This window comes from Miniopterus natalensis, chromosome 1 (genome assembly GCF_054644295.1).
Source record: "Miniopterus natalensis isolate mMinNat1 chromosome 1, mMinNat1.hap1, whole genome shotgun sequence".
Lineage (NCBI taxonomy): Eukaryota > Metazoa > Chordata > Mammalia > Chiroptera > Miniopteridae > Miniopterus > Miniopterus natalensis.
This window is the reverse complement of record NC_142081.1, coordinates 42,477,775-42,501,633: the sequence shown is the minus strand read 5'-3', so window position 1 is coordinate 42,501,633 and position 23,859 is coordinate 42,477,775. Positions and strand designations below refer to the sequence as shown.

The following is a 23,859-nucleotide window of genomic DNA, read 5'->3' as shown; positions in this document are numbered from 1 at the left end:
TCTATTCCAGAAAAGACATCATTTCATTAAAAAATTTACTTTGTAATATTCAATTAATGCTTCCAATTTAGAGTTTAAGCAAAAATATAATGACATATTTCCTGATATTTGGCAAGAATTTCCTGAAGTTTAAAAACCTTGTAATTGCCCAGCTGGGCGTGGCTCAGAGGTTGAGCCTCGACCTAGGATCCAGGCGATCTGGGTTCGATTCTCGGTCAGGGCACATGCCCAGGTTGCGGGCTCAATCCCCAGTCGAGGGCGTGTAGGGGCAGCCGACCAATGACTCTCTCATCATTGATGTTTCTATCTTTCTCTCTTCCTCTCCTTTACTCTCTCTGAAATCAATAAAGATATATTTTTTAAAAAAATCTTGTGCCCGGCAGGGCGTGGCTCAGCGGTTGAGCATTGACCTAGGATCCAGGTGATCAGGGTTCGATTCCCGGTCAGGGCACGTGCCTGGGTTGTGGGCTCGATCAATGACTCTCTCATTGATGTTTCTATCTCTCTCTCTCCCTCTCCTTTCCTCTCTCTGAGATCAATAAAGATATATTTAAAAAAAAAAAAAAAATCTTGTAATTATACAAAATGCAATAGAAAGCTTTAGCAAGTATAAAAAGTTCGGTGGGATACATTTCTTATATTAACCTAAGTCTTGGTTCCAACTAAACCTTCCTAATCTTATTGTCCCTTTGCCTTATTTTTCTTTATTTTGCTATATTGTATCCATATTAATAAAGCTTCATAAATCCTTTCTGAAACAAGGCAAAGAATAAAAGAAAAAGTAGATATTTTTACATAACACTGTAAAATTTTCATTGGTTTCTTAGCTTAGTGGAGTGGAGGGAGGTAGAGTCCATTAACTCCTGAAATTGTGTGTAAACGTTATACATGTGTATTTTTCGGCTGAGAGGGTCTATAGCTACTGTTAGACTCTAAAACAGTACTGGTATCAAAAATACTTAGGAAGCACTATTTCAGATATTGTCCCATGTCATATTAACACTATAAAGGAATCACTTTAAGCAGTATAATGAAGTTATATAATATCAATTAATCCCTGTTTTCAAATGATACAATTATGTATAGTCATTAGATGAGTGAGTCCCTTTACTAATGGAGATACTTGACATTTTTAAACATATGACGTTTCTATTTCACATAAATCCTATCTGACAGCAAAACACATCTAAGTGCTTTTAAGTACATGTACAGTTTGTGTCGAATAATGTAATTTTTGTATTTATCAAAAATGTTGCACACACACTGAGAAGATAGAAATGTGTGCTTTAAAAAAAAAAAAAAGAAAAGAAAAGAATACTTAAAATCACAGATAATCCAAACCCTAATTTTAGTCACCAAAAATGTTCCTGTCATACATTCAAAGCCCTCTAACACAAAATGTTATTGACAGATCTTCTGGCTGGCTTTTTTCTATCCCAATGAGTAATGGAAATGATCAGAAAGCAGGAAGCCAAAAGAAAAACAGAAAGAAGGATCCAGTTAAACATAAACTAGTGAGCTTACCATTTCTTCACAAAACAAAACAAAAACTATAAACTTTACAAACCACTAGTATTCCAAGGAACACAGATTTGGGAAATATTCCTTTATGAAATCACAGTACTTATACCCAATTGTATGAAAAACAGTATTTTAAAAAGTTAAATGGCAGCTCATCTAAAACACATAATTACTCCCTGCCGATAGGCAACGGCCCCCGTCACCATTAAATACTCATTTGCTATAAGTATAACTCAGCAGATCATACCTGATAGTAATTTCTGCTTCATCCCATTGGACCTTGGCAGATGTGCTGCCCTCTTTGACCACTCCCAGCAGTGTGGCATGGCGCCCAGTTTGCTTGTGAACACACCGACCTCCAACTCTAAGACCAGCATCAACTCCACCTATCACTGCCAGCACAGGCCACACCTCTATGCAAAGGGTCCTCAGCTGCAGCTCTGAGAGGTCAGCAAGGCCATGTCTATTATGTTTACCTTTCTCTTCCTCCTTGCTCTCCTTTTCCTCTCTCATTTCATTTTCCTCTCGGCTTTGAACCGAGCGGCTTTTCTTTAGCTTCTGACCTGACTCTTTAATACATATCTTAATTTTGTGCAGCCTTTCCATCATTTTTTTGTTAATGCAGTAAGTCCAACGGTCTGTTCGGTGAAGGATTCGGATAAGCTGAATAGTGGCCTCTGCCAGCACTGCTGCTACGGGACTACAAATGGGGTCTCCTGGAAGTAAGTCTCGTGGTGTGCCACGCATCTGCATATCACAGATTTTCACCTGTAAAAAAAAAGAGTGGCAAGTGGGTAATACTACTAGTTCTCCCAAATTATTAGTCACTATAAATTCTGGCACATGTAGTCCCACATTGAACTAGTTTTGGCCGCCTAATAAACCGTATTACACCACTGGCTCCAATAAGGAGAAAATGTTGCAGATCTACTAAAGTTAGTAACAGTATGATTCTCTGAAGTAAGCTGCCTAGTCATTTAAACTTCCTGAAGCCTGTGAGTATCAGAGCTGTTGCGGCCACATGAAAGACGGATACAGACCAAGGTATATGTGACTAATTCAATTTAGTAAAAAAAAAAAAAAAAAAAAAAAAAAGTCTTGAGGATCTATTATTCTCTCTCATCTTCAAGACTCCAGAATAATACTGAGTCCTGGAACCATCTTATATTGTTCAAGGGGCAGAAAGATAAAATCATAAATCTAGTTCATTGGGATAGTCCCAATCTGAACACACAATTCAAGTAAGACATAAAAAGGTTAAAAGAAGAGCAAGACTTGGGTTCAAATCATAACTCTGCACAATCTTAGAAAATTATTTAATCTCACTAAACCTCACCTTTTTCATCTGAAAAAAAATGGCGCTAGTAATAGTACCTAGTAGGTTATTTTAATAGTAATAGTAGGTTATTTTAAAGATTAAATGAGACTATGCACATAAATGCTTATTACTACAGTGCCAGACACACAGTAAGTGATCAAAAAATGTCAATGGTTAGCCTGAAATTATAACTTTTGAAAATGTAAAAAATATATTTATAAGCATAGAATAAAAAATAACTTTCATGACTAGGATTTACCAAGTCCAACACTTCCATTATAGAAATATTATATATTAGACAGTGTGAAAACTTCCTACTGAAGAATAACTAGAAATTCTGAAGATCAGACCTAGGCTACACAACATCCTCAAGCGAAAGGATGGGGTGGAAAACAAATCCACCCATCAGCATAGGGAGACCACAGAGAAGTTTCTCTCTGCCTGGGTTTTAGATGAGGAGAAAAAGTAGTTTATAGTGGGAGGGTATCTCTTTAATACAGTCCTCCTAAAGGTTTAGGGATTGAATTTACAGCAACTACAAGATCTGAGAACCTCCTCGGCTGAATAAATGAAAGGCAGCTTTCCCCATCACAATTAGAACTTCCATTATTCAACTAATAATATCTGATTACATTTAAGATTATTTCTATATTTCTCTCTCACATTCATAATTGCCAATGAACCATATTATCCCTAAACTATTTCCTATAGTTCTTATAATTGCACATATGCTTAAAAGTTGACTCACTCTTTTCACATTGCCAGAATATCAAATAGTGCCTTAATAAAAAGTGAAAGCAATTTCTAAAAATAATCTAACCTTCTTCTAGAAGAGTAAATTACCTGAGCAGGTACTTTTAATGGTAGAAATAATTTATATTTATAAGCTCTACCTGATGTTAATAAGTACCAATAAAAAATGAACAAATATTCTTTATGCTTTAGACAAGAGGTTTCATTACCTTTTCCCCTGGGTTGCTACTATAGAACATTACGCACGGGTACAACTCTGCTGCATCCACATCTTCAAAAGCTAATTTTGGTTCCTATAGTGTGGCACAGATGATGAAAAGGAAACAAAAAAATATTTTAAAAAATTGATAATATCCAGTCACATTAAGATTCAAAGCTCTTAGGAGACAAAACAAAGTTACTACAGCCAAATCTCAATTAACCTTGCTAACCAAGGAAATTCCACATATAATAAATGATGCTAATTAGTTCATCTGTTTTAACAATCTTACTGTAATTTTACTATCTTTCTGTTGTTGATTTGGAGCTAACAAATACTAAAAGAACTGAAAAAAAGCAGAGAATGAATAATCTATAAATTGAATAACTAGCACTTGAATAACTGAGTTGAGTGTAAATAAAAACAAGAAGACATGCAATGCTTGTGAATGAGTTTCAGTACCTCTCCATTTTTCCCAAAGGAAATGGTCCTGGCTTCCATATCTAACACACAGGTAATGAAATCTCCTTGAGTAAAGCTGGACAATGTCAGCGTCTGTTCTCCATTGTGATAGAGGTTACCACTGTAGGCCCGATAGAGCCACATATCCGAGGTAGTACGGTGGTTAAAGTCATGTACTGGCCAACGAGAAACTCCAACGCACGTGCCTTCATTACCTCTGTTTTCCTTCACAATGTAAAACTAAAATGAAAACAGTAACATTCACTAAGATTCAAAAACCTATTCATATACTACTATTAACTGCATAAACCCAATATTGAGGAATATGTTTATAAATAATATTTATCCATTTATGGAAACCTAAGTTTATTTTTAGCCCGTGAAAATAATACATAAGTGAAATAAATTTCATCATTTTGTAAAGATTTTTCAACAAATTTAATTTTTACCTTGTAGAACATTTAGTCTTTATTTTATTAAAAAATGTTTTTCAATTACAGTTGACATTCTATTGAATGTTAATATTTGATATTAGTTTCAGATATACAGCATAGTGGTTAGACATTTACATAACTTGCAAGGTGATCCCTCCAATAAGTCTACTACCCACCTAATACGATACACAGTTATTAGAATATTCCCTATGCTTGAGTACTTATTTTTTTTTTTTAATCCTCACCCAAGGATATTTTTTCCATTGCTTTTCAGAGAGAGAAGAAGGGAGAGAGAAAAAGAGAGGGGGGGAGAAACACTGATGTAAGAGAGACACACTGATTGGTTGCCTCCCACACACACCCCGACCAGGGCCAGGGGTCGAGCCTGCAACCAAGGTATGTGCCCTTGGCCAGAATCGAACCTGGGACCCTTCAGTCTGCAGGTTGACACTCTTACCACTGAGCCAAACCGGCTAGGGCTTGAGTACTCATTTTATTTATTTTTTATTTTTTTAAAAATATATCTTTATTGATTTCAGAGAGAGGAAAGGAGATAGAGAGAGATATCGAAACATCAATGATGAGAGTCATTGATCGGCTGCAGCCCGCAACCCGGGCATGTGCCCTGACCCGGGAATCGAACCCTGATCACCTGGATCCTAGGTCGACGCTCAGCCGCTGAGCCATACCCAGCCGGGCTTGAGTACTCATTTTAAATAAGCAATTTTAGCTTACATCTTAATTATGAAGCTGAAGAAATACATCTAGACCAGAAAATTATTAATGGGAAGCTTCAATTCTTTACATACAAATCTATCAACTCTCTTGTGTATACTTCAGTGCAGAAAAGTTAATATAGCATGTCTGAGACTGCTATCTTTAAAAAGGCATGCTTATAACACTGGTCCTTGGCTAGTACCTGGGAATTCAACTGGTAAAGAGTTTCCTACATTGATACAAAGCTTTCCCGAAGTGATATATAGGTGGCTCACCAAGCCTAGAATGTTTGAACAAGCAATGAGGTTTATGGGGATATCTGCTTTCCTTCTGGGAGTCTGGAATTATGGTACATGCCAGGCAGAGTGTACCTTCATGACTAGCCCCCAGTAGAAATTTTGGGTGTTGTTTCTAATGGGCTTCCCTAAAATGTCACACATGTTGCTGCATTTTGTTGCTGGGGAAAGAGTGTGCTCCATGTGACCTCTCATGGGAGGGAGAGAGAACATAAGAAATCTTGCACATGGATTTCTCCAGACTCTGCCTGTCTCTTTTTCCCTTATTATCCAGCTACGTGTCCTTATTTATTATAATAAACCTTAGATATAAGTACAACTACATGTCGAGTCCTGTAAGTCTTTCTAACAAATGTTTGAATATAGGGGTGATTTTGGGGAACCCCAACACAGTGGTGGCAACCATGAGATTCACTACAACTCAATAAAATACAGTTACAGCATTACCTGGGGAAAAGAGAGAAGTGAGGAAAGACAAAACTCTGGTGTCTGATGGCTATGGAGTTACACATGTTATGAAACAGCAGGTGAGTTGCTATCTGTTGTGAGAGGTAAAAGTTACCTATGGAATTTAAAAATAACAGATCCAGCTAAAAAATATGCCTTCAGGTTGGAAAATCATCAGCTTCTAAGGGCTGGCTTGTTGGATCTCCTGGATGCTTCTGGCCTTGCTAGCTAAAGTGAGAAAAAGAGAAGCCAAAGGAAAAGTTGTTGTTCTTTCCTCTACGCAGGAAAAGAAAGGACCCAAACATTCCCAACAAATGGAATTTAGATGGGCCAAAAAATAAATGTTAGCTTGAAATTGCTCTTTCCTCCAGGTGGCAGGAGAAAGAGTTCAAAAATCCATGAAGGTGAATTTTGGGTAAACCAAAAATATGAGAAATGAGTGCTGCTCTTTCCTCCAAAAGAGCGGGGAAAGGGTATTAAATCAGTTTCCAGGGCTAGAGCAAAGCACTGAAAAGACTAGAGAAAGAAAAAGAAAAGAGAAACATTCCAACTATTTTCTTTAGCTTAGATACTACCACTGCTGTAGCAGTGCCTCTTGTCTAATCAATTAACCATGTAAAGGCTAAATTTACTGCTAGGGGTTTGAGTAAACTTGGGATCTAAAGGGGGGGAAACTAAAATTTAAAAAACAGCTGTGTTTTATGGCTACTGCATCTGGATGTATGATAAAAACCAATGTAAAATGTTATATGCTTGTAACTTCATAAATGCTACGAGATCATCCTGACCAGCGAAAGCTGCAAAAACATGTTAGTGGGCCACAACTACCCTGTTTTTTGCCACCAGTGGGTAGACTGAAATTTAAACTCTTTATGTATTGGAAATAAAACAAGTGCCCATAACTGATGATTTTTTGCTATGGTTTTTGCCTATTGGAGCTTCTGGAAAAAGGGAGACAAAATAAAAAGTGTAGCAATCTTCAGAATGAGACATACAGACATACTTTTAAAGTTGTAAAAAGGTTTCTTTGGTTTTCCTTTTAGAAAAAGACCTTTATTCAAACTGTAGTTCACTGAAGAACATCCTTGTGTACTTGATTTTCAAGTGAAGCATATAGTTAGAAATTTGATAAGTAGAAAACCACTTGTGTGAATCTTTTTTTTTTTTTTTTAATTTCAATAATAGAAAGTTTTTAGTTGCCAATGAGTTCTTGTAAAATCAGATGTCTGACCTTTGGAGGCTGATGATTTTCCAGCCTGAAGTGGCTATTTTTTGAGTGGGTAAATTTGGATTCTCAGACTGAAAAGGCTTAAAAGGGGCTTAGGAAAGCCTTGCTTCTCACTTGGTCTTAAAACACAGCTATATGATCCTACAGCATCTAGGCTTTCTTGCTGCCAAAAAAGTTGCTAGCTTTTTAGAATCCTGAATTCACAGATTCTAATTGCCTGGACCTGACTCTAACTTAAAACCTCATATTGTCAGCTATGGGCTGTTTCAACCCAACATGAACAATGCTCAACTAAAGGAACCGGCCCAATGAACAAAACTCAAGCTCTGGAAGTATTGCAGATTTAGGACTCCTCTGTGGTGTTATAAACTATGAAAACACCATGGATTCTGGGTCTCTTGCAAATGCCGCTGGGAAAGGGCTTGTTCTTAGATTTTTGACATAGAAAATGATTACCTTCCTAACTTGTGAATCTTACCGAAAGCCGAAGTTGGAGGAGGGCATACCACAGGGACTATGACCCTTCCGACCACTCTTAACAAATCAGACTCTTCACCTCTTTTTGGGAATATCCCACTCCTATTGACTTATTATGTTCAGCTTTTTGGTTTAGTTGCAGCTTGCAACGAAAGACCAATAGCTTGCCTCTACATGTCTCACCTTTCTTCTGATATACATGCCTTAGTAGATGAAGCTCTCTCTGGAAAGAGATTCATCTTTTCTTAGGTTGCTCACTGGATAAATGATTATGATAAAAGGAGGTAGAAAGTTTGGTAAATATATTTTGAAACATTTTAAAATTCTTTAATTTTTATAATAATAATTTTTTTTAATTGATTTTAGAGAGGGAGGAAGGAGGAGAGAGGTGGGAAGGAAGGGGGGAAGAAAGAGAGAAACATCAATTGGTTGCCTTCTATACATGCCCGTATATCCTTCATTCAGTTTCTATTTATATTAACATACTACACAACGATAGGATATTTACATATAATGATTTTTGAAAAGTAATTCCATATCTTTTTTTTCAAAAGAACCTGGAAAAAAGACTAAAAGACAAAAATGCTAAAAACTACTTAGAATTCTACATACCTTCCACTGATAGCAACCAGAGGTTACTCCAGTTGATGCCAATCCATATCCTTTTCCTCCACTGCCATGAGTTAAAATCTGCCCATTTTCCACTAGGCAACACTGGGCCTTCTCTGGGTCAAAGGATACTTCTTGTATAGGGAGATTCTCATCTTCTTCCTCCAACTCTCCCTGCTTCTACCAGAAAGGAAGCTGGGTCAGTATTTTGGAGTAACCGAGATCTCAGATAATATATATTCTAAAACTGCTTGGTTTCAGCCTACAAACATTAAGTATCTACTACATACCAGTTATTGTGCAGGCAATAAAAATACAATGATAAATACAGCATGGTCCCTGTCCATAAAGAACTTATAGTACAATTAGGAAACAGAAGCAAATAAATGAGACCAATATTGTAGTCCTGAGAGAATAATAGAAGTTACATAACAGATATAGCAGCAACATAAAAGTTTAAGTATATAACCATGCTTGGAAAGGATAAGGTAAGCATTCAAAAGAGAATGACTTCTAAGCTGAGTCCTGAATGATGAGAAAGCATTTAGCAGATGGTCAAAGGAGAGAAAGGCATTTACGGCAGTATGTAGAGCATGTATCAAGGCATGAAGGTACAAGAGAATTCACTGATTTAAAGTAATTGCAAGCAATGTGGAAGTTCTAAAGAATGAGATTGGAAGAAAAGGAGCCTAGAAAGAGAAAAAGAAACAAAACCATAAAAGGCCTTGAATGCTATTTTAAGTTTAAATTTTACTCCAAAGATAATAGGGAGTGCCTACACAGAATGGTTTCTATAGTAGATCGCTGATCAGATCTGTTTTTAAAACACTGTTTTACAAGGAGTGTACAGGATGAAGGCAGAGAGGCCAATCAAGAAACTACTACAAGAGTTCAGATAAGAAATATTGAGAACTTGAAATCATTCATTCATTCAATGAATATTTATTAAGCATCTATTACATGCTAGGTACTACCAGGTCCTACATATTCAGCAGTATATTAAATAGATAAGGTATCTGTTCTTACAGAACTTAAATTTTGAAAGAAACAGAAAACATATAAACAAAAAATATCAGGTAATAAGTGCTATATTAAAATTAAAACAGGTGATGTAACAAGGAATGTGTGGCAACTAACTCTAGATTGAGGAGCAGGAAAGGACTCTCTGAAGAAGTGATAACTGCAACATGAATAAGACAACATTGGTCTTTGAGAAACATATTTGAGGAAAGTACTAGGTAGAGAGAATAGCAGGTGCAAAGCCCAAAGGAAAAAAACAAGCTTATTATGCTCAAGAACAGGAAGAAGGCAAGGTGTTCTCCCTAGCATAAGGTGAAAACAAGGAGCTCTAGATTTGGTCCCAAGAATGATGAAACCATTGGAGAGCTTTAAACAGGGACCAAGGAGCTCTGATTTATAATTTTAAAAGATCACTCTGGATCCTGTGTAGAAAATGGACTATAGAGAGTTAACAAGGTCAGCAGAAAGACCAGTTAGGAGGCTATTGCATAGACCAGGCCAGTTGACGACAGTGCCTTGGAATAGGGTCATGGCAGAGGAATGGGGACGTGGGCAAATTCAAGTTATGTTTTACAGAGGAGTCGATGGGACTCGGAGATTGTATGAATGAAGAAAATGGGAGGGGGGACAGAAAAGAGAGGGATCAAAGATGACTTCTAGGTTTTTTGGTAGAGGTACTAAGTAGAAAAATGGGAAAGCCTAATGAAGAAACAGGGTATGACAGAACTAAGGATACTATTACATGTGAGACGCCTCTTAGGCTATCATTCAAGTCTGGAATTCAAGAAAAATCTCAAAACTGGAATTAAAAATTTGGGAATCAATGGTATATGGGTGTGAAAAGGGTTTTGTTGGGTATGGGAAAGGAAATGAAGGTGACAATTGAGAAAAGGAAGGGGTCTTGGGACTAAACCTTGAGATATTCTAACACTTAGGTTAAACAGAAGAAGAACCAATAGAGAGAGTAAGAAAAGGCCATGGTACTGAGGCAGAAGGAAAACCAGAAAAAGTGTGAAGTCAAGAAAACCAAAAGAAAATTAAGGTAGCTAGATGGACAGATTCAAGCTATTTAGGGGGTAAAATCAATGAAGCCTAGTGACTACATGGATGGAGACATTAGGAGAGTTAAGAGTTCCCAGGAATTCAGGTCTGGAAAGCTAGATAAATGGTGGTGCCAGGAAGAAAGGGGGAAAGGTTTGAGGAGGAGACACCTGGGCTAGCATTTCCATTTGGAAGGCAATGCATGTAGGTAGGTGTGACTAAGACTGCTGGAAAAGCTAAGGACAGAACCCTGAGGAACATCAGAGTTTGGGATGAAGGCAAGGAGAAAGTGGCAGCAAAGAAGAGATGCCCCCAGAAGGAATCAAGAATTGGCAGAGGATATATGAAGATCTAGGAGAAGGTAGTGTTCTGAAAACTATAGAAGGCTAGAGTTTCAAAAGGTCAAGTAAGGCCTGGACAAAAATGTCTATAATGTATTTAGCACTTAACACTTACCTTTGTCATTTAATGTCCATGCTTTGATGGAAGATAGGGTTGAAGGGATAATGAGAAGCAAGGAAATGACTGTAACATGTGTAAGATTACTCTTCGGAGAAGCTTAGCAATGAAAGACAATAGAGAAGATAGGAAGGCTTCCTGAATATAAAAAGGACTTGAGAGGGTGGGAAGAGAGGTGTTTATAAAATGAGGGGAAGGAAGCAGTGGAGAGAGAGACTGAGTGTAGAGAGGAAATGGAATAACTGATAGGACAAGGTCCCTCAAAGGAGAAGGAATCCAGAGACAGGACATTAACTTGTGCTGTCTAAAAATATCTTTTTGTTGAAATTGATTACCTGTAATTTTATTTCTTGTTCTTTTTCCTTTATCTGAATAGCATGTTTGGCCTGAGCAATGGGTGTCTCCCACATACAATCCGAGAGAAGGGAAAATAAGCGTTCAACAACCTATTTAATGAAGGGTAAAGAATAATAAAATTTGTAAAGGGTAATCCTAAATTTAGAAAAGATAAAATCATCCAACTGTAATACTAAGTCTCATGTGACATTTGATTATATCGATGTCCTACAGTTACTTTGGGTAGTTGTAAGTTAAATATCTTTTTTTTTTTAGAAAGATCATTAACTCACTAGAAAGTAGGTTCCATTGCCCTCATATTGCCTCACTATGTAGATCTCTGAATAGACCATGCAACCTCACACATTTCTCTGTAGATGCCCAAACCTAGTGAGAAATTTCACAGATTTTCCTTTCCTTCTGACCTTGCAAGTATTCACTCTCCCCTCCTTCTTACACCCCATTATTTAATTTCTCTTTCTCCTTGCTTGGAGATGAAATTATTAGGAAAGGAATCTCAGGCGTGGAAGTTTTGCTACTGAATAAATGACACATTTACAACGGAAGAAACTATAAGTTTAGATTTTGGTTGAATCATGTGGATGTCAAAAACATTTTCTAACAACTTTAAAAATAGAAACCTGGGCCATTTGATCGTCTTCTACACCAGATTCACAAGCTGGTAGCACAGCCTCAAGGACGTGAAGGGCAAGGAGCCTCGTTCTTAAGTTACCAACTAGAGGAATACCTGGGGGAGGAAAGACATTTTTTTATTATCAATGTAACTTAAATTCAAAGTTTAAATGAGCTTCTTGGAAAAAAAAAATCAAGGCTGCTAAGCATTTATGGGTGGAATGGACTGCACCTCAATCTATAATCACAATAATTCTGGACTCATCCCATACCCATTCAAGGTATATGAATATTCATGTTTACAGTTCAGTTTTTATGTATATATAAAGGGAACAGCACTATAATAACTACCTGTACCAGGTTACTGTGCTATAGATTTCATATACATTATTAACTCTATTGATCCTCACAAACCATACAGTATTATATCCTGATTTTACTGAGGCTCAGAAAAGTTAAGTAACTTCACCAAAGCCACAGAGCTCAGTAGAGGCAAAGGTAGAATTTTAAACAGGTCTGTTATCTCTAAAGCTAAGGTTTATTCATACCCTTTCATTGCTTCTTCTCTGTCCACCATGCCCTGACTGCCTCAGAGAGAGTGTTAGGATTAATGGGAATAAGCAGTTTATACTTACTTATACTTTTCTAAAGTAAGCAAAGCACAGAAATCATATCATGATAAGAGAGAATGGACAAATTCAGATTTGTATTCTGATAATCCAAGAAGTGAGGTCAAAATCTGTGCCAAATTATCATATGAAACAGGATATTTTCTGCTTATTTTTATTACATTAATCTGAACAAACAGGGCCAAGTCCTCAATTCAATCCATGATCTTCTGTAGGGCTACTATTATTAATTTCTATCAATTTTTTTCTCCTAAAATTAGTTTTCTTTTCATCAAATAACTACTCAGTAAACAAGAAAAAAAAGTCTTGAAATCAAGGTCAAGTATCCAATGTTGTTAAAGCCTTACATTATCTGAATAAAACACATGTGATAAATAAAAATACTCTAAAGCAAGACAAAGGTAATATACCTGAAGAACACTTCTGAGATGCTATATTCAGAAGCACCTCTGTCCACTTTGGAGAAGCCATTTTCGACTGAATTGCTTTTGAAGATACAACTCTGCGAAGAAAAACTAAAAAATCTCCCAGATGCAGTTCGGCTGCGTGTTGTTTCCTAAGAGCAGCTGAAGAGTGAAGACAAGTTTACATTACAACCAAAAGCCAACAAACAGGAAATAGCCTTATATCAAATAACTTACATTTAGAGTGCAGTAAGCAGCAACCTAAATTTAAAATCTAGGTTGTCTGCTGCTGAAGTTTAAAAATTTAAAGAACAGAATGAGGAAAAGACAGAAAATAAAGCCAAACTTGCCCAGCCGGGCGTGGCTCAGCGGTTGAACATTGACCTAGGATCCAGGAGATCAGGGTTTGATTCCCGGTCAGGGCACATGCCCAGGTTGCGGGCTAGGCAGCCAATCCATGACTCTCTCATCATTGATGTTTCTATCTCCCTCTCTCCCCCTCCTTTCCTCTCCCTAAAATTAATAAAGATATGTTTTAAAAAAAGAAAAAGCCAAACTTAAAACATCTTTTATATCTGTGTACAACATTGTGTTGCTAGAATAAAGTATGTGTACTTGGTTTGTATATATTTTTTAATGCTATTCTAAAAAAAAAAAAAAAAATAGTTCTCTACCCAAGTTTAGAGTTCTACTGGATAGAATCTGAGGGAGGTGTATAAAAATTGTGTATATATGTGTATCTGACTAGTGAGAGAGTTCATAAATTTAATCACATTTTCAAAAGTTCATGATCCCCCCATTCTGCCCCACCAATCAAAGAATCACATTCTAAAAAAAACTTTTTTCAGATTCTACAAAGAAGACCTGAGTCTTGTTTGCCTGAGCTCACAATCTGTAAGGTTTTTCACACAAACTTGCCCTACCCAAATGCCCCAGTTTTTCCACGAGCATCAGCACCAGCCTTTCTCTTGTCTGTTTCCCTCCATCCTCCACGTTTTGAAGACAGAACTATCTGTTCTTCCTGTAACACACCGTGTTCTCTCATCATCCAACACCTTTCATACCTCCTCATCCTGGCAAAGTCCCATTAAGAACCAGGGGAATGTGTGCCAGTGGGGCTGCTGCCCAGAATGTCAATCCCTAAGTGGCACTAAAGCATGGAAAATCGTAACAATTTGAAAACAAGTAATATACAGCACTTCTTTCAGGAAGATCCTGGCATATCAAATTAAGGAAAATGCAGACAAGTCACTTGTGATAGAAAGGAGACTGCTCCCACCTCACCACCACCAAGGGGCATTCTTAGATGGACAGTAATTAATTAGAGGACTTATGTTTTACTGAGATGGGTATGCAAATCTATGACAGAGCTAAATTGCTATGGACAATAGAAGATAAAAAGCTAAGAACTCCTCTATAGTTCTTCTATACAACATCTACCTCTCCTTTTCTTAAATGTTAATAAGCAAATATTTTTTATAATACTAGTTTGAAGAATATAAAATTACTAGCCTGTCCTGAGTACTAGATTCCTTCAAAATCTAGTTCAATGAAGCCTTCTCTTTTGGTGGAGATCCCTGGGAAAATCTTTTTTATGAGGCATCCATTCTACCCCCACCCATCCTTACTCCCAGCAAGTATTTCTATAACAAGACACTAAGTTAATTAAATTAATTAAAGCCTGGAGGCATTACATATAAAGCTGGCTGACAGAACTTGATACAGTTTGTGTTTCATTATCAACAGTACATTTGAAATGAAGGGTACACCTTTCAGTTAAGAATTATAGAGGGCAGCCTGCCTCTGATCACCTGGCTAGCACTGACTACAATCAGTCTCGCTCCCAGCCACCCCCATAAATCAAGAGGTGCAATGGCTTTCTCTCCAGCATGACCTGAGGGGAGTGGATGTGGATTCAGTCTGTTGTTCCACCTGCTGAGATTCACTCACAGAAGAACTGTTTCATTCTTTCCTGGATATGGAAGGATCCAGTTTTGTTGGGGAACTATAGGCTGAGAAGTAACTCCACTATGTCTTCCCTGCTATCCACATGTGCAATATTCAGCACAGAGTGGTGAGAAACTATCACCTTAACAACCCTGTATCCACCACTAGATCACAGGAAAACAGGAGGTGGCATAAAATGCTTGTTTTTATTTTATCATACTTTTTGAGTCTGCCCATGCTTTTTCTATAAGCGCAGTACTCTCTATATGAATAGGGAGAAAAAACGTGCCATAGGTTCAGCCTCTGAAACTAAACGCTAGTCCTTAATCAGACTCATACAACCTCCTAGATTCTGACTTAAGAGATTTAGCTATTTCTAATGAGTTTCCTGTATTACACTGTAATTATTTTGTTTACATGTCTGCCTCCCTTATTACCCCTTGAGAACAAAGACAATAGTTTATTATTTTTGTAACCCCAAGGTATTCCCTCTATCCACCCTATCTGTACAATTCCCTCTATCCATACAATTTATAGGTATTAGAATATTATAATATTCCAATATTAATATCCACTGAGCTCTCACTATGTGACAGACACTTCTCTAAGTGTTTTACATGCATTAAATTATTTAATACTCATAACAAGCTTAGGAGATTGGTTATATTATCCTTATTTTATAGATGAAGGAATTAGGGCACAGAATGGTTAACTTGGTCATTCATCTACCCATCCATCCTTCCTTCCTTTCATCTATCTATCTAATCCAGAAAGAATTTAATGGCTCCCAGAGTTTATTATGGTAATAAGACATGGTAGTTTCACAAAATTTTTAAAATAAATAACCAATTTTAGACCTTTATTCCCTTAATTACGTAACAGACATATGTGGAGGTTCTATTCAGGGTTTAATTAATTAATTAAAATAACTGAAATACAATGTTCACTATTGTTTTCTAAAGCTGTGAGCAGATAATCATATTTCAGCAACCAAAAATTGTGACGGCTAAGGATAATGAAGAATTTTTTTAGTGACTAGGGAACAGGTCAACCAGACTAACAAGAAGTTCAACTCCTCTAATTCTAACCCAGTTCCCAAATAATAAAACCCTTGGTCCTGGGGAATACTTAAGGCAAAAGTGTGGTTCGAGATGGGTTGGGTTGTCAGGACCAGATGCTAAGAAAATATAGCCTGGGGGAATCAGTCACCTAGAACCTATAGGTTCTAGAGCCAGGACAGCCAAGGAGAGGCTGAACCCAGAGAGTAAGCAGTATGGTCACCATATCAGGTTTAATGGACTCTAACAAAAGAAGATTCGGTCAGAAACTCATCTATATCATACGCATTTGTAAAGAAAATGAGTTTCTAAATGAACAAATAAAAATCCTTTCATGCCCACAACAGAAAGAAGTAGACATCCTAATGATATGCACCCAATGGGACTCAATAAATGCTTGTAGATAATGACAGAGAAAAAGGTTTATACCTCTGAAATCTCTCTTCTCAGTTTCTCCACTAGAGTCAACTTTTTTTCCTTCTTCTTCACCCTCTTCTCCTTCCCCTTCTCCAAAAGAGGCCATAAGTAGTACACCAGCTTGGGACAACAAATTCTTCAACTGACTACAGAGTAGATCCAACAAGGATTGAACTACCTTGGGGCTCAGCTTATCAGCATAGGTCCTACATAAAATAACAGGAAGAAAATAAATGGCAATAACACAGAAGGGCAAGTGTTATAATTAAACATACAAAGGAGATTAGGGGAAAAGTGAAGTTACTAAAACATGAAAAGACCAGACCCAACACAGGTCTACCAAGACATCTACAATGCTCACCCTGTAGTGATGGCCAGAATCTGGAGCAATCTTGTACTAGCCACTTTTAAAGCTGTGCTAAGTTGAGAAACACCCGTCTTTGGCAACAACTGCAGGGGCTGTCCTAGCATAGTGTCTGTGCCACATAACTGCGACAATACATTTAGCAGACCAGTGGAAATTGCCAAAGAAACATCCACTGGTTGATAGTGAACACTTAGAGCAAACACTGTAACCAAAAGGAGACGCTGCTGGGCTTCTAAAAAAAAAGAAAAACAGTTGAGAATCTTCTTTGAAGTAAATAAAGCATTTACTAAAATGAACCATAATCTAAAATATAAATACTAACATGGAATACTACTACATTTTCAAATATTTATTCTTTACCTGTTAAGTTGATCTACTAATGTCAAACACAAGGTATAGAACGTTAACTATGTAGCATAACCTCAGGCCAAAATAACCTGAATGTTGTATTTCCAGGGGCAGTTACTCACCAATGTGATGCTTGTTTGCTTGCAGGGCTCTCTCTAAGGTAGCAGACAACTGTTGATAAATCTTATGCACAGCCACCTGGATTTCAATCTGTATGTTTCTCTTAGCTGCTCTGATCCCATCCTGAATTACACATAAAGATTTACTTTTTCTATTAGCAACAATAACACCTCCTTCCCAAATAAAAGTAATAATAGCATTTTATCCTAAGTCTACCTATCTGCTAGAGTCCTATGGTGGTTTTTAATTATTTAGTACATTTCAGTGTATAAGTTTTAAAATAAATTTATTTTTAAATTGATAGTTCCTGATTCTATACAATCTTTCTCCTTTCCCACAAAGCATATATTCCTATAGAAATATGTAAGACATAAAGACAACACTTAAAAAAAAATTTTCCCCAAGCAATCAGAGAATTTAGACAGAATGATTAAGTCTAAAATGTAAATTCTTAAAACCCATCCTCCCAAACGCCCTATCTCAACTTAGACCTATCTCCACCCAATTAGCTAAGGGTTAATAAAACTAAGCCAGCAGAGAATCTAAAAGTACAACAGTACCATGGCTCACCTAACCCCAACTATAATACTATTACTCAGGAAACTAAACAAACGAGATATCTTTAAGAGTCATGTAAAAGTCTTTATATTTTAAAATTTCAATCTTAAACACCAAAAAATTTAGCATTATAATACTGATTTTGTAAAAAGACAGTTAAAACCTGAATATACTGCAAGGTGTCATCGTCACCTACCTGATAGTGATGCAATCGGCCACTCTCTCCTTTGGCTCCTGCATGTCCAACAGTGCCTAAACCAAAACACCCTGACAGAAACTGCAGCCTCACAGATGTGAGCAGTGTGGGTGACTGGAAGCCTGAGCTCGACCTGCTTCCAGCCAGAGAGATGCTACCTTTTTCCTCCATTCCAGACAACAGAATGAGGATCTGGTGAAGTGCCTCTAAACGAAGCTTGAGAAAAGTAAAATAAACATAGTTTAGAGTTCTTCACTGAACTGAGACACAAGGGAACTTTTATGTCACAGACAATATATATCACAGAAAATTCTGACATTTCTTAGGAATCGATTTTATTAAGATGAACATTTATTATAACTTTTAAAAAATCAAAATATCTCTAGAAACTCTATAAGCATACTATAGTACAAAACAAGCTACACAGTACAATGTGAAAAGTAAATTTGGATGTAGGAGACCTGGTTTCAAGGCTAGACTCTGTCACCTACTGTGTACCCTTAGGAAACACAACTTCCTGAGTCTCCGTTTTCTTCTTATGTAAAATGGGGCTAATAGTACTATATGTAACCTACTCATAAAGCTACTGTGATGCTCATGAGGAGATATATGGGAAGGTTTCAAAACTGTGAGGTAGTATAGTTATTGCTTCCTTTATTTATAATAAAGTTATACAGAATAGATACCCTAGTTCAAGAATTAGAAGTTTTTCTTTTTTATAATTAAATTTATTGGGGTCACATTGGTTAATAAGATAATATAGTTTTCAAGTATGCAATTCTATGATACATCATCTGTGTATTGCATTGTGTGTCCACCACCTAAAGTCAGATCTTCCATCACCATATATTTGACCCCCATTACCCTTTACTATCCTTCCACTCTCTTCCCTCAGGTAACCACAATACTGTTGTCTGTGTCTATGAGTTTTTGTTTGTTCATTTGTTGCTTTTAGTTTTATATCCCACATATAAGTGAGAAAAAGTATTTCTGAAAGGTTTCTCTCTGATTCTCTTAAACTTCTGGCTCTATCTTTCCTAGGAGGATAATATCTACCACTGTAGTCAATCAGCCTAACCCCCCTTTTTAAATTTTACATTAAAGAAGAGTTTTAAAGATGGAAGAGAGTTCTTGTATATCTTCCCCTAGCTTCCCCTAATGTTAAGATCTTACATAACTGTGGTACATTTATCAGAACTAAGAAATTAACATTGGTATAACAACACTACTGACTAAACCACAAACTGTATTTGGACCTCACCAATTTTCTCATAATATCCCTTTTCTGTTCCAGGATCTAGTTCAGGAAATCACATTATATTTAGTTGTCATGTCTCCTTAATCTCCTTTAGTCTGTGACAGTTTCTCTCTTTCCTTGTTTTTCATGACCTTGACACTCTGGAAGAGCTGTTCATGTATTTTATAGAACATCCCTCAATTTGGATTTGCCTGATGTTTTTTCATGATTGAACCAGAGTTATGGATTTAGGGGAAGAATACTTTAAAGTCTTCTCATAACATTATCAGAGTTACATGTTTTCACGATCTTATTACTGGTAATGTTACTTCTGATCACTTGGTTAAGATGATGTCTGCCATGTTTCCGCAACATAATATTACTATTTTTCTCCCTTTTCATACTGTTTGTAAGCCCTGAGTCACTAAGTCCAGCTTACTCTCAAGAGGAGGAGGAGTTAAGTTCCAGCTCCCATAGAGATGAGTATCAAAGAATTTGTGGACATGTTAAAACCACAATAATTAATAAATATTTTGAGGGAGATACGTTGAGGTTATGCAGACATCCTGTGTCTCCTTAAAGGTCTGCTCCCTAATTTAGCATTCACCATTATTACTATGGTGTTCTAATTTAACCCTTTTTAAATGAAGATAAATAGGTAAAAAATGGGAGGCTCTGAGATCTATATGGTCATCAGCCAGTCTCACTCTAGTTTCTAGGAGACAATTAAAGACTTATGATTAGAGTATCTTGTTCTAAGAGATGGCAATTAAAAATGCACTTTTGTTCACTTCAAACAAAATATCATGCTGTTATAGTTAAGATAATGACATCAAAAAGCTCAGGCAGAGCAAAGGGAAGGCAAGGAGTAGAAGAAAAAAAGTTTTCCCTATAACTGCACATTCAGTGGTTCAGTTTAAGTTTCCAAAGTCCTTCACAGGAGTAAATATTAAAGACTTACTTCTGCCCTTAACTGCTGCTGCTCCATTGCAATGATGGAGGCCTGGGGACTTGTAGACATACTTTCCTCTGGTTCTTTAAAACCTGGGGCATTACCCACATCTCCACTCACAAAGCTTACAACATTTTCAATCAAAGTGTGAACTCCTAAAGACTTGGTAAGGTCAAAATCAGACTCAAAGGAGTAAGAGGAGTTGCACAACCAGTCTCTGCTATGTTTCAGGCGAGCCCAAGAGTCGTTCAGGGATTCCAATTGACTGTGCATAGGACCTACATACAAACAGAACAAACATGCATCAATGGCAACAAAGTAGAGCATACAATCTCAAACTAGATGAGGGTTGAGTGCTGCTACCATACCAACTGGTGAGAAATGGATACTTATGTTTGAATACATGCATGCATTAAGTGAATCTGAGCAAAATGCTTTGGTAAAAAACAACAAACAAACAAAAACTATAGCAATGTAAGAAAATAAAGGGAAAGCCCTGTCTGATGTACCAGTGTCTCTGTAAGCGCTTTAGCAACATGTTGCCACAAGAAAAGGAAAGGCAGAAGCTGCTCTCAAAATGCTTAGCTTAAAATGCTCTGCAGTAGTAAACCAGACCATCATTTATGAACAAAAAGGAACTAGGCACTCAGGACACTGCTGGTAAGACGTACTAGTAATAGGACTTCACCTGATTTAACATGTCATTGCAAAAAGTAAGTTAAGAATGTGTAACGTGTCTACATATCTGCAATAAAACGCTTCCAAAAAATGAATATAGAAGGGCAAGTAAACTTACACAAAAAGGAGACACAAACATCACCCTTTGAGTTTCATTAATATAAGGAACACTTTCACTGTGTCATATGTATACTTATGCATGTTGTGAAACTCCTATATAGAAGAAGCAAAGTTTCACAGACAAGAATAAGTAAGTTTATCATAAAATGATAGCTATATAAAATTATCAAGTGGTTCATAATTGTCACAAAATATAATACCATTAGTTTTGCCAGACAGCAAAAATGTTAATATGTTTGAATACAACTGTCCAAGTCATATGGCAATATTAGCTTTAAATAAATATATAAATGTCCAATTCTTACAAGCTTTGTCTTTTTTAATTTAACTGATCTCAGATACATAATCCTTGGCTCATGATATACTCTCTTCATTGATTGATTCGCGGCCTGCTTTTGTATTTATATTTATTTATAATAAATGTGAACACAAGAACTAGAAAACTAACAGTAACTTGTATCTATCTGTTCCTCTTTCAATCTATCTCTCCCTATCTCCTCCTAAGGTTTTTACTATCCCTAAGCCTGGGTTTATCATTCCTTTGGTTTTATTGTTATCAAATATTGTTTTATCTTATGTATATCCCAAAACAAATAAAGTTTAGTTTTACTTGTTTTAAATACTTTATTAAAAAATATCATTTTATATATATAGGACATACTCTTTCCATTCAATATTATATTGCATGGAGCCATCGTTCATTTGTTTGCGTGCTGTATAATATCCTATCACGCGAATATACCAAATTGCTCTACTAGAAATGTATCTTAAAGTATCCAATAAATTATGCATTACAAAAATTTTGTTACATAACTAGATGGAAAAGATTTAGGAAGAAAACTACTTAAGCACTAATGCCCACAGAGAAAACAAACTAACACAATATTAATTGCATAACTTATTTTTGAACTATTAAAAATAGTTCAGTAAAACCCCAGGACTGCAAAATCAAACACAGAAATTCGTAACAAGCAGTTAATAATATAAAGTAACTATAAAATAATTATATGCATTCTATTAAATAATTTAGAATGGCAAAGAATAATGGTTTATATGCCTTCCATGTTTTAGCAAGAATTCTTCAAATTAAAAAATGCTGAATATTCAGTTTTACTGAACATGAAAAATAACCAATCTGAAAATTTCCCCAAATTACACAGCTAAATATTTTTTCATGTAAAATAGAAAAGAGTAAAACTCCAAAGAATAATATCACAGATGTATAATGTATTAAATTAAAAATATTTAAAGAATAAAGCCGGGGTTAATGTAAAAAAAAAAATCATCTTCCATTTTCTTAAGCACCCCGTATTCAGGATCTAGATGTATCCTTAACTTATGACAGTTGTTGGCTCTCTGCATTGAGCTTGTTTGTTCACTAATAGAATTTCAGAATAAAAAGTTCTGTTTTCTATCATTTACAAATTATTTTTCAAAATGAAAAAAATATGCAATGAGTTAGTGTTAGAACCAAAGTAAAAGAGATCTTAAAGATTATCTTGTCCAATTTCCTTGAAACTGAGGAAAGAGATATTCAAAGAAACTGATCTGCTAAATTATTAATACGAATTCCTTAATTTTATGGGAGGTTGTCTTACATATTCCTATTACCAATCAACTCACAAATCACTAATCCATGGAAATTTCAATTGCCTGCCTACACTAAGGTTTGATTGTAAAGAATCTACAAATAGTGAATTGCCTTAATGTACTCCAAAATATTCTATGAAGTGGGTGGCCAATATCCAAATTAAATCCTCTTCTACAATTTAAAGCAGAGGTCAGCAAACTTTTTCTGTAAAGAGCCAGGCAGTAAATATTTTAGGTTTTGTGGGTCATGAAAGTCTCTGTTGCAGGACTTATCTCTGCTGTTGTAGTATGGAAACAGCCACAAACAAATGAGTGTAGCGGTGTTCCAACAAAATGTTATTTACACAGACACAAAAAAAGGGGGGGGGCACGCAGGCCAGATTTGGCCCACTAGCCATAGTTTGCTGACCCCTAATTTACAGTATACAACTTATTAGGTATATGACCCAAACAAAACTGCATAAATAAAATATAAGAAAGAATAGAAAAGACACATCTGAAAGCATTAGGATAAAACATTAGGCTGACGTCAAAGATACTTAGAAACGCAAAAACTTAACATTATGAAAATGAGAGATGAAAGAACTCTAAATTCTTAAAAAAATTATAACAACCTGGTAACTTTGGTTTATTCTATATATTTTTTTATTTGAATATAGGAAATACTATATCTGAAGAGCATATCAAAAGCTTCTATAGAGTAATTGTGACTAAGCCCAATTCTTAATATTAATTCAGAGTCACCTACTATGAAAAGAAAATATAAAAGTCCAACAAGAAATTTTTGAGATTGTTTACTTGTCCTTACAACTTTGGTTCTTAAATGGAATTTTCAAAATGAACATGGCAGAGCTGCAATACATACTTTATAAACCATAAAATATGTAGGCAAGCTAAAAGGGGAAAAAAAATTAAACATGCCATCATGTACTTGCTTGAAGCTCTTCTTTTTTCTGGGGCTCAACTGGCCAAAAAGGAGTAAATACACTACCACACAAGAATCAGAAGACAAAAGGAGAAATTTGATACAGATGACAACATTTACATTTACTCCTCTTTATATAATCTAATTTGAAATGCAGAGATAAAACAGCATTTCACACATAGATGTAACACCACAAAACACACATGTTGATAAATGTTTCCAGTATTATTTTAGTGATAAAACCCTAACCCTATATTTAAAGAACCACGGTGGGGGGGAAAATCAAACCATGTTGTATTAATCTAATGCTGTATGTTGCTTCTTAAATTGTTGATTTGGCATTCCCACCATTTTTATTGTATT

At 36.1% G+C, this 23,859-nt stretch overlaps 1 protein-coding gene across 2 annotated transcripts in view; it reads right to left on the bottom strand.

Moving 5' to 3' along the window:
* HERC1 (HECT and RLD domain containing E3 ubiquitin protein ligase family member 1) overlaps positions 1 to 23,859 on the bottom strand; it is a 166,443-nt gene that overhangs the window by 55,001 nt on the left and 87,583 nt on the right. For both annotated transcript variants that reach the window (XM_016208584.2, XM_016208583.2), the window contains exons 26-37: positions 20,193 to 20,461; positions 17,995 to 18,210; positions 17,243 to 17,363; positions 16,767 to 17,004; positions 16,418 to 16,611; positions 12,990 to 13,145; positions 11,959 to 12,065; positions 11,317 to 11,427; positions 8,465 to 8,641; positions 4,254 to 4,493; positions 3,802 to 3,885; positions 1,769 to 2,289 (exon numbers count right to left, since the gene is read on the bottom strand). In XM_016208584.2, the coding sequence (XP_016064070.2) occupies positions 1,769 to 2,289; positions 3,802 to 3,885; positions 4,254 to 4,493; positions 8,465 to 8,641; positions 11,317 to 11,427; positions 11,959 to 12,065; positions 12,990 to 13,145; positions 16,418 to 16,611; positions 16,767 to 17,004; positions 17,243 to 17,363; positions 17,995 to 18,210; positions 20,193 to 20,461 (2,434 nt within the window). The remainder of the gene's footprint in view (positions 1 to 1,768; positions 2,290 to 3,801; positions 3,886 to 4,253; positions 4,494 to 8,464; positions 8,642 to 11,316; positions 11,428 to 11,958; positions 12,066 to 12,989; positions 13,146 to 16,417; positions 16,612 to 16,766; positions 17,005 to 17,242; positions 17,364 to 17,994; positions 18,211 to 20,192; positions 20,462 to 23,859) is intronic.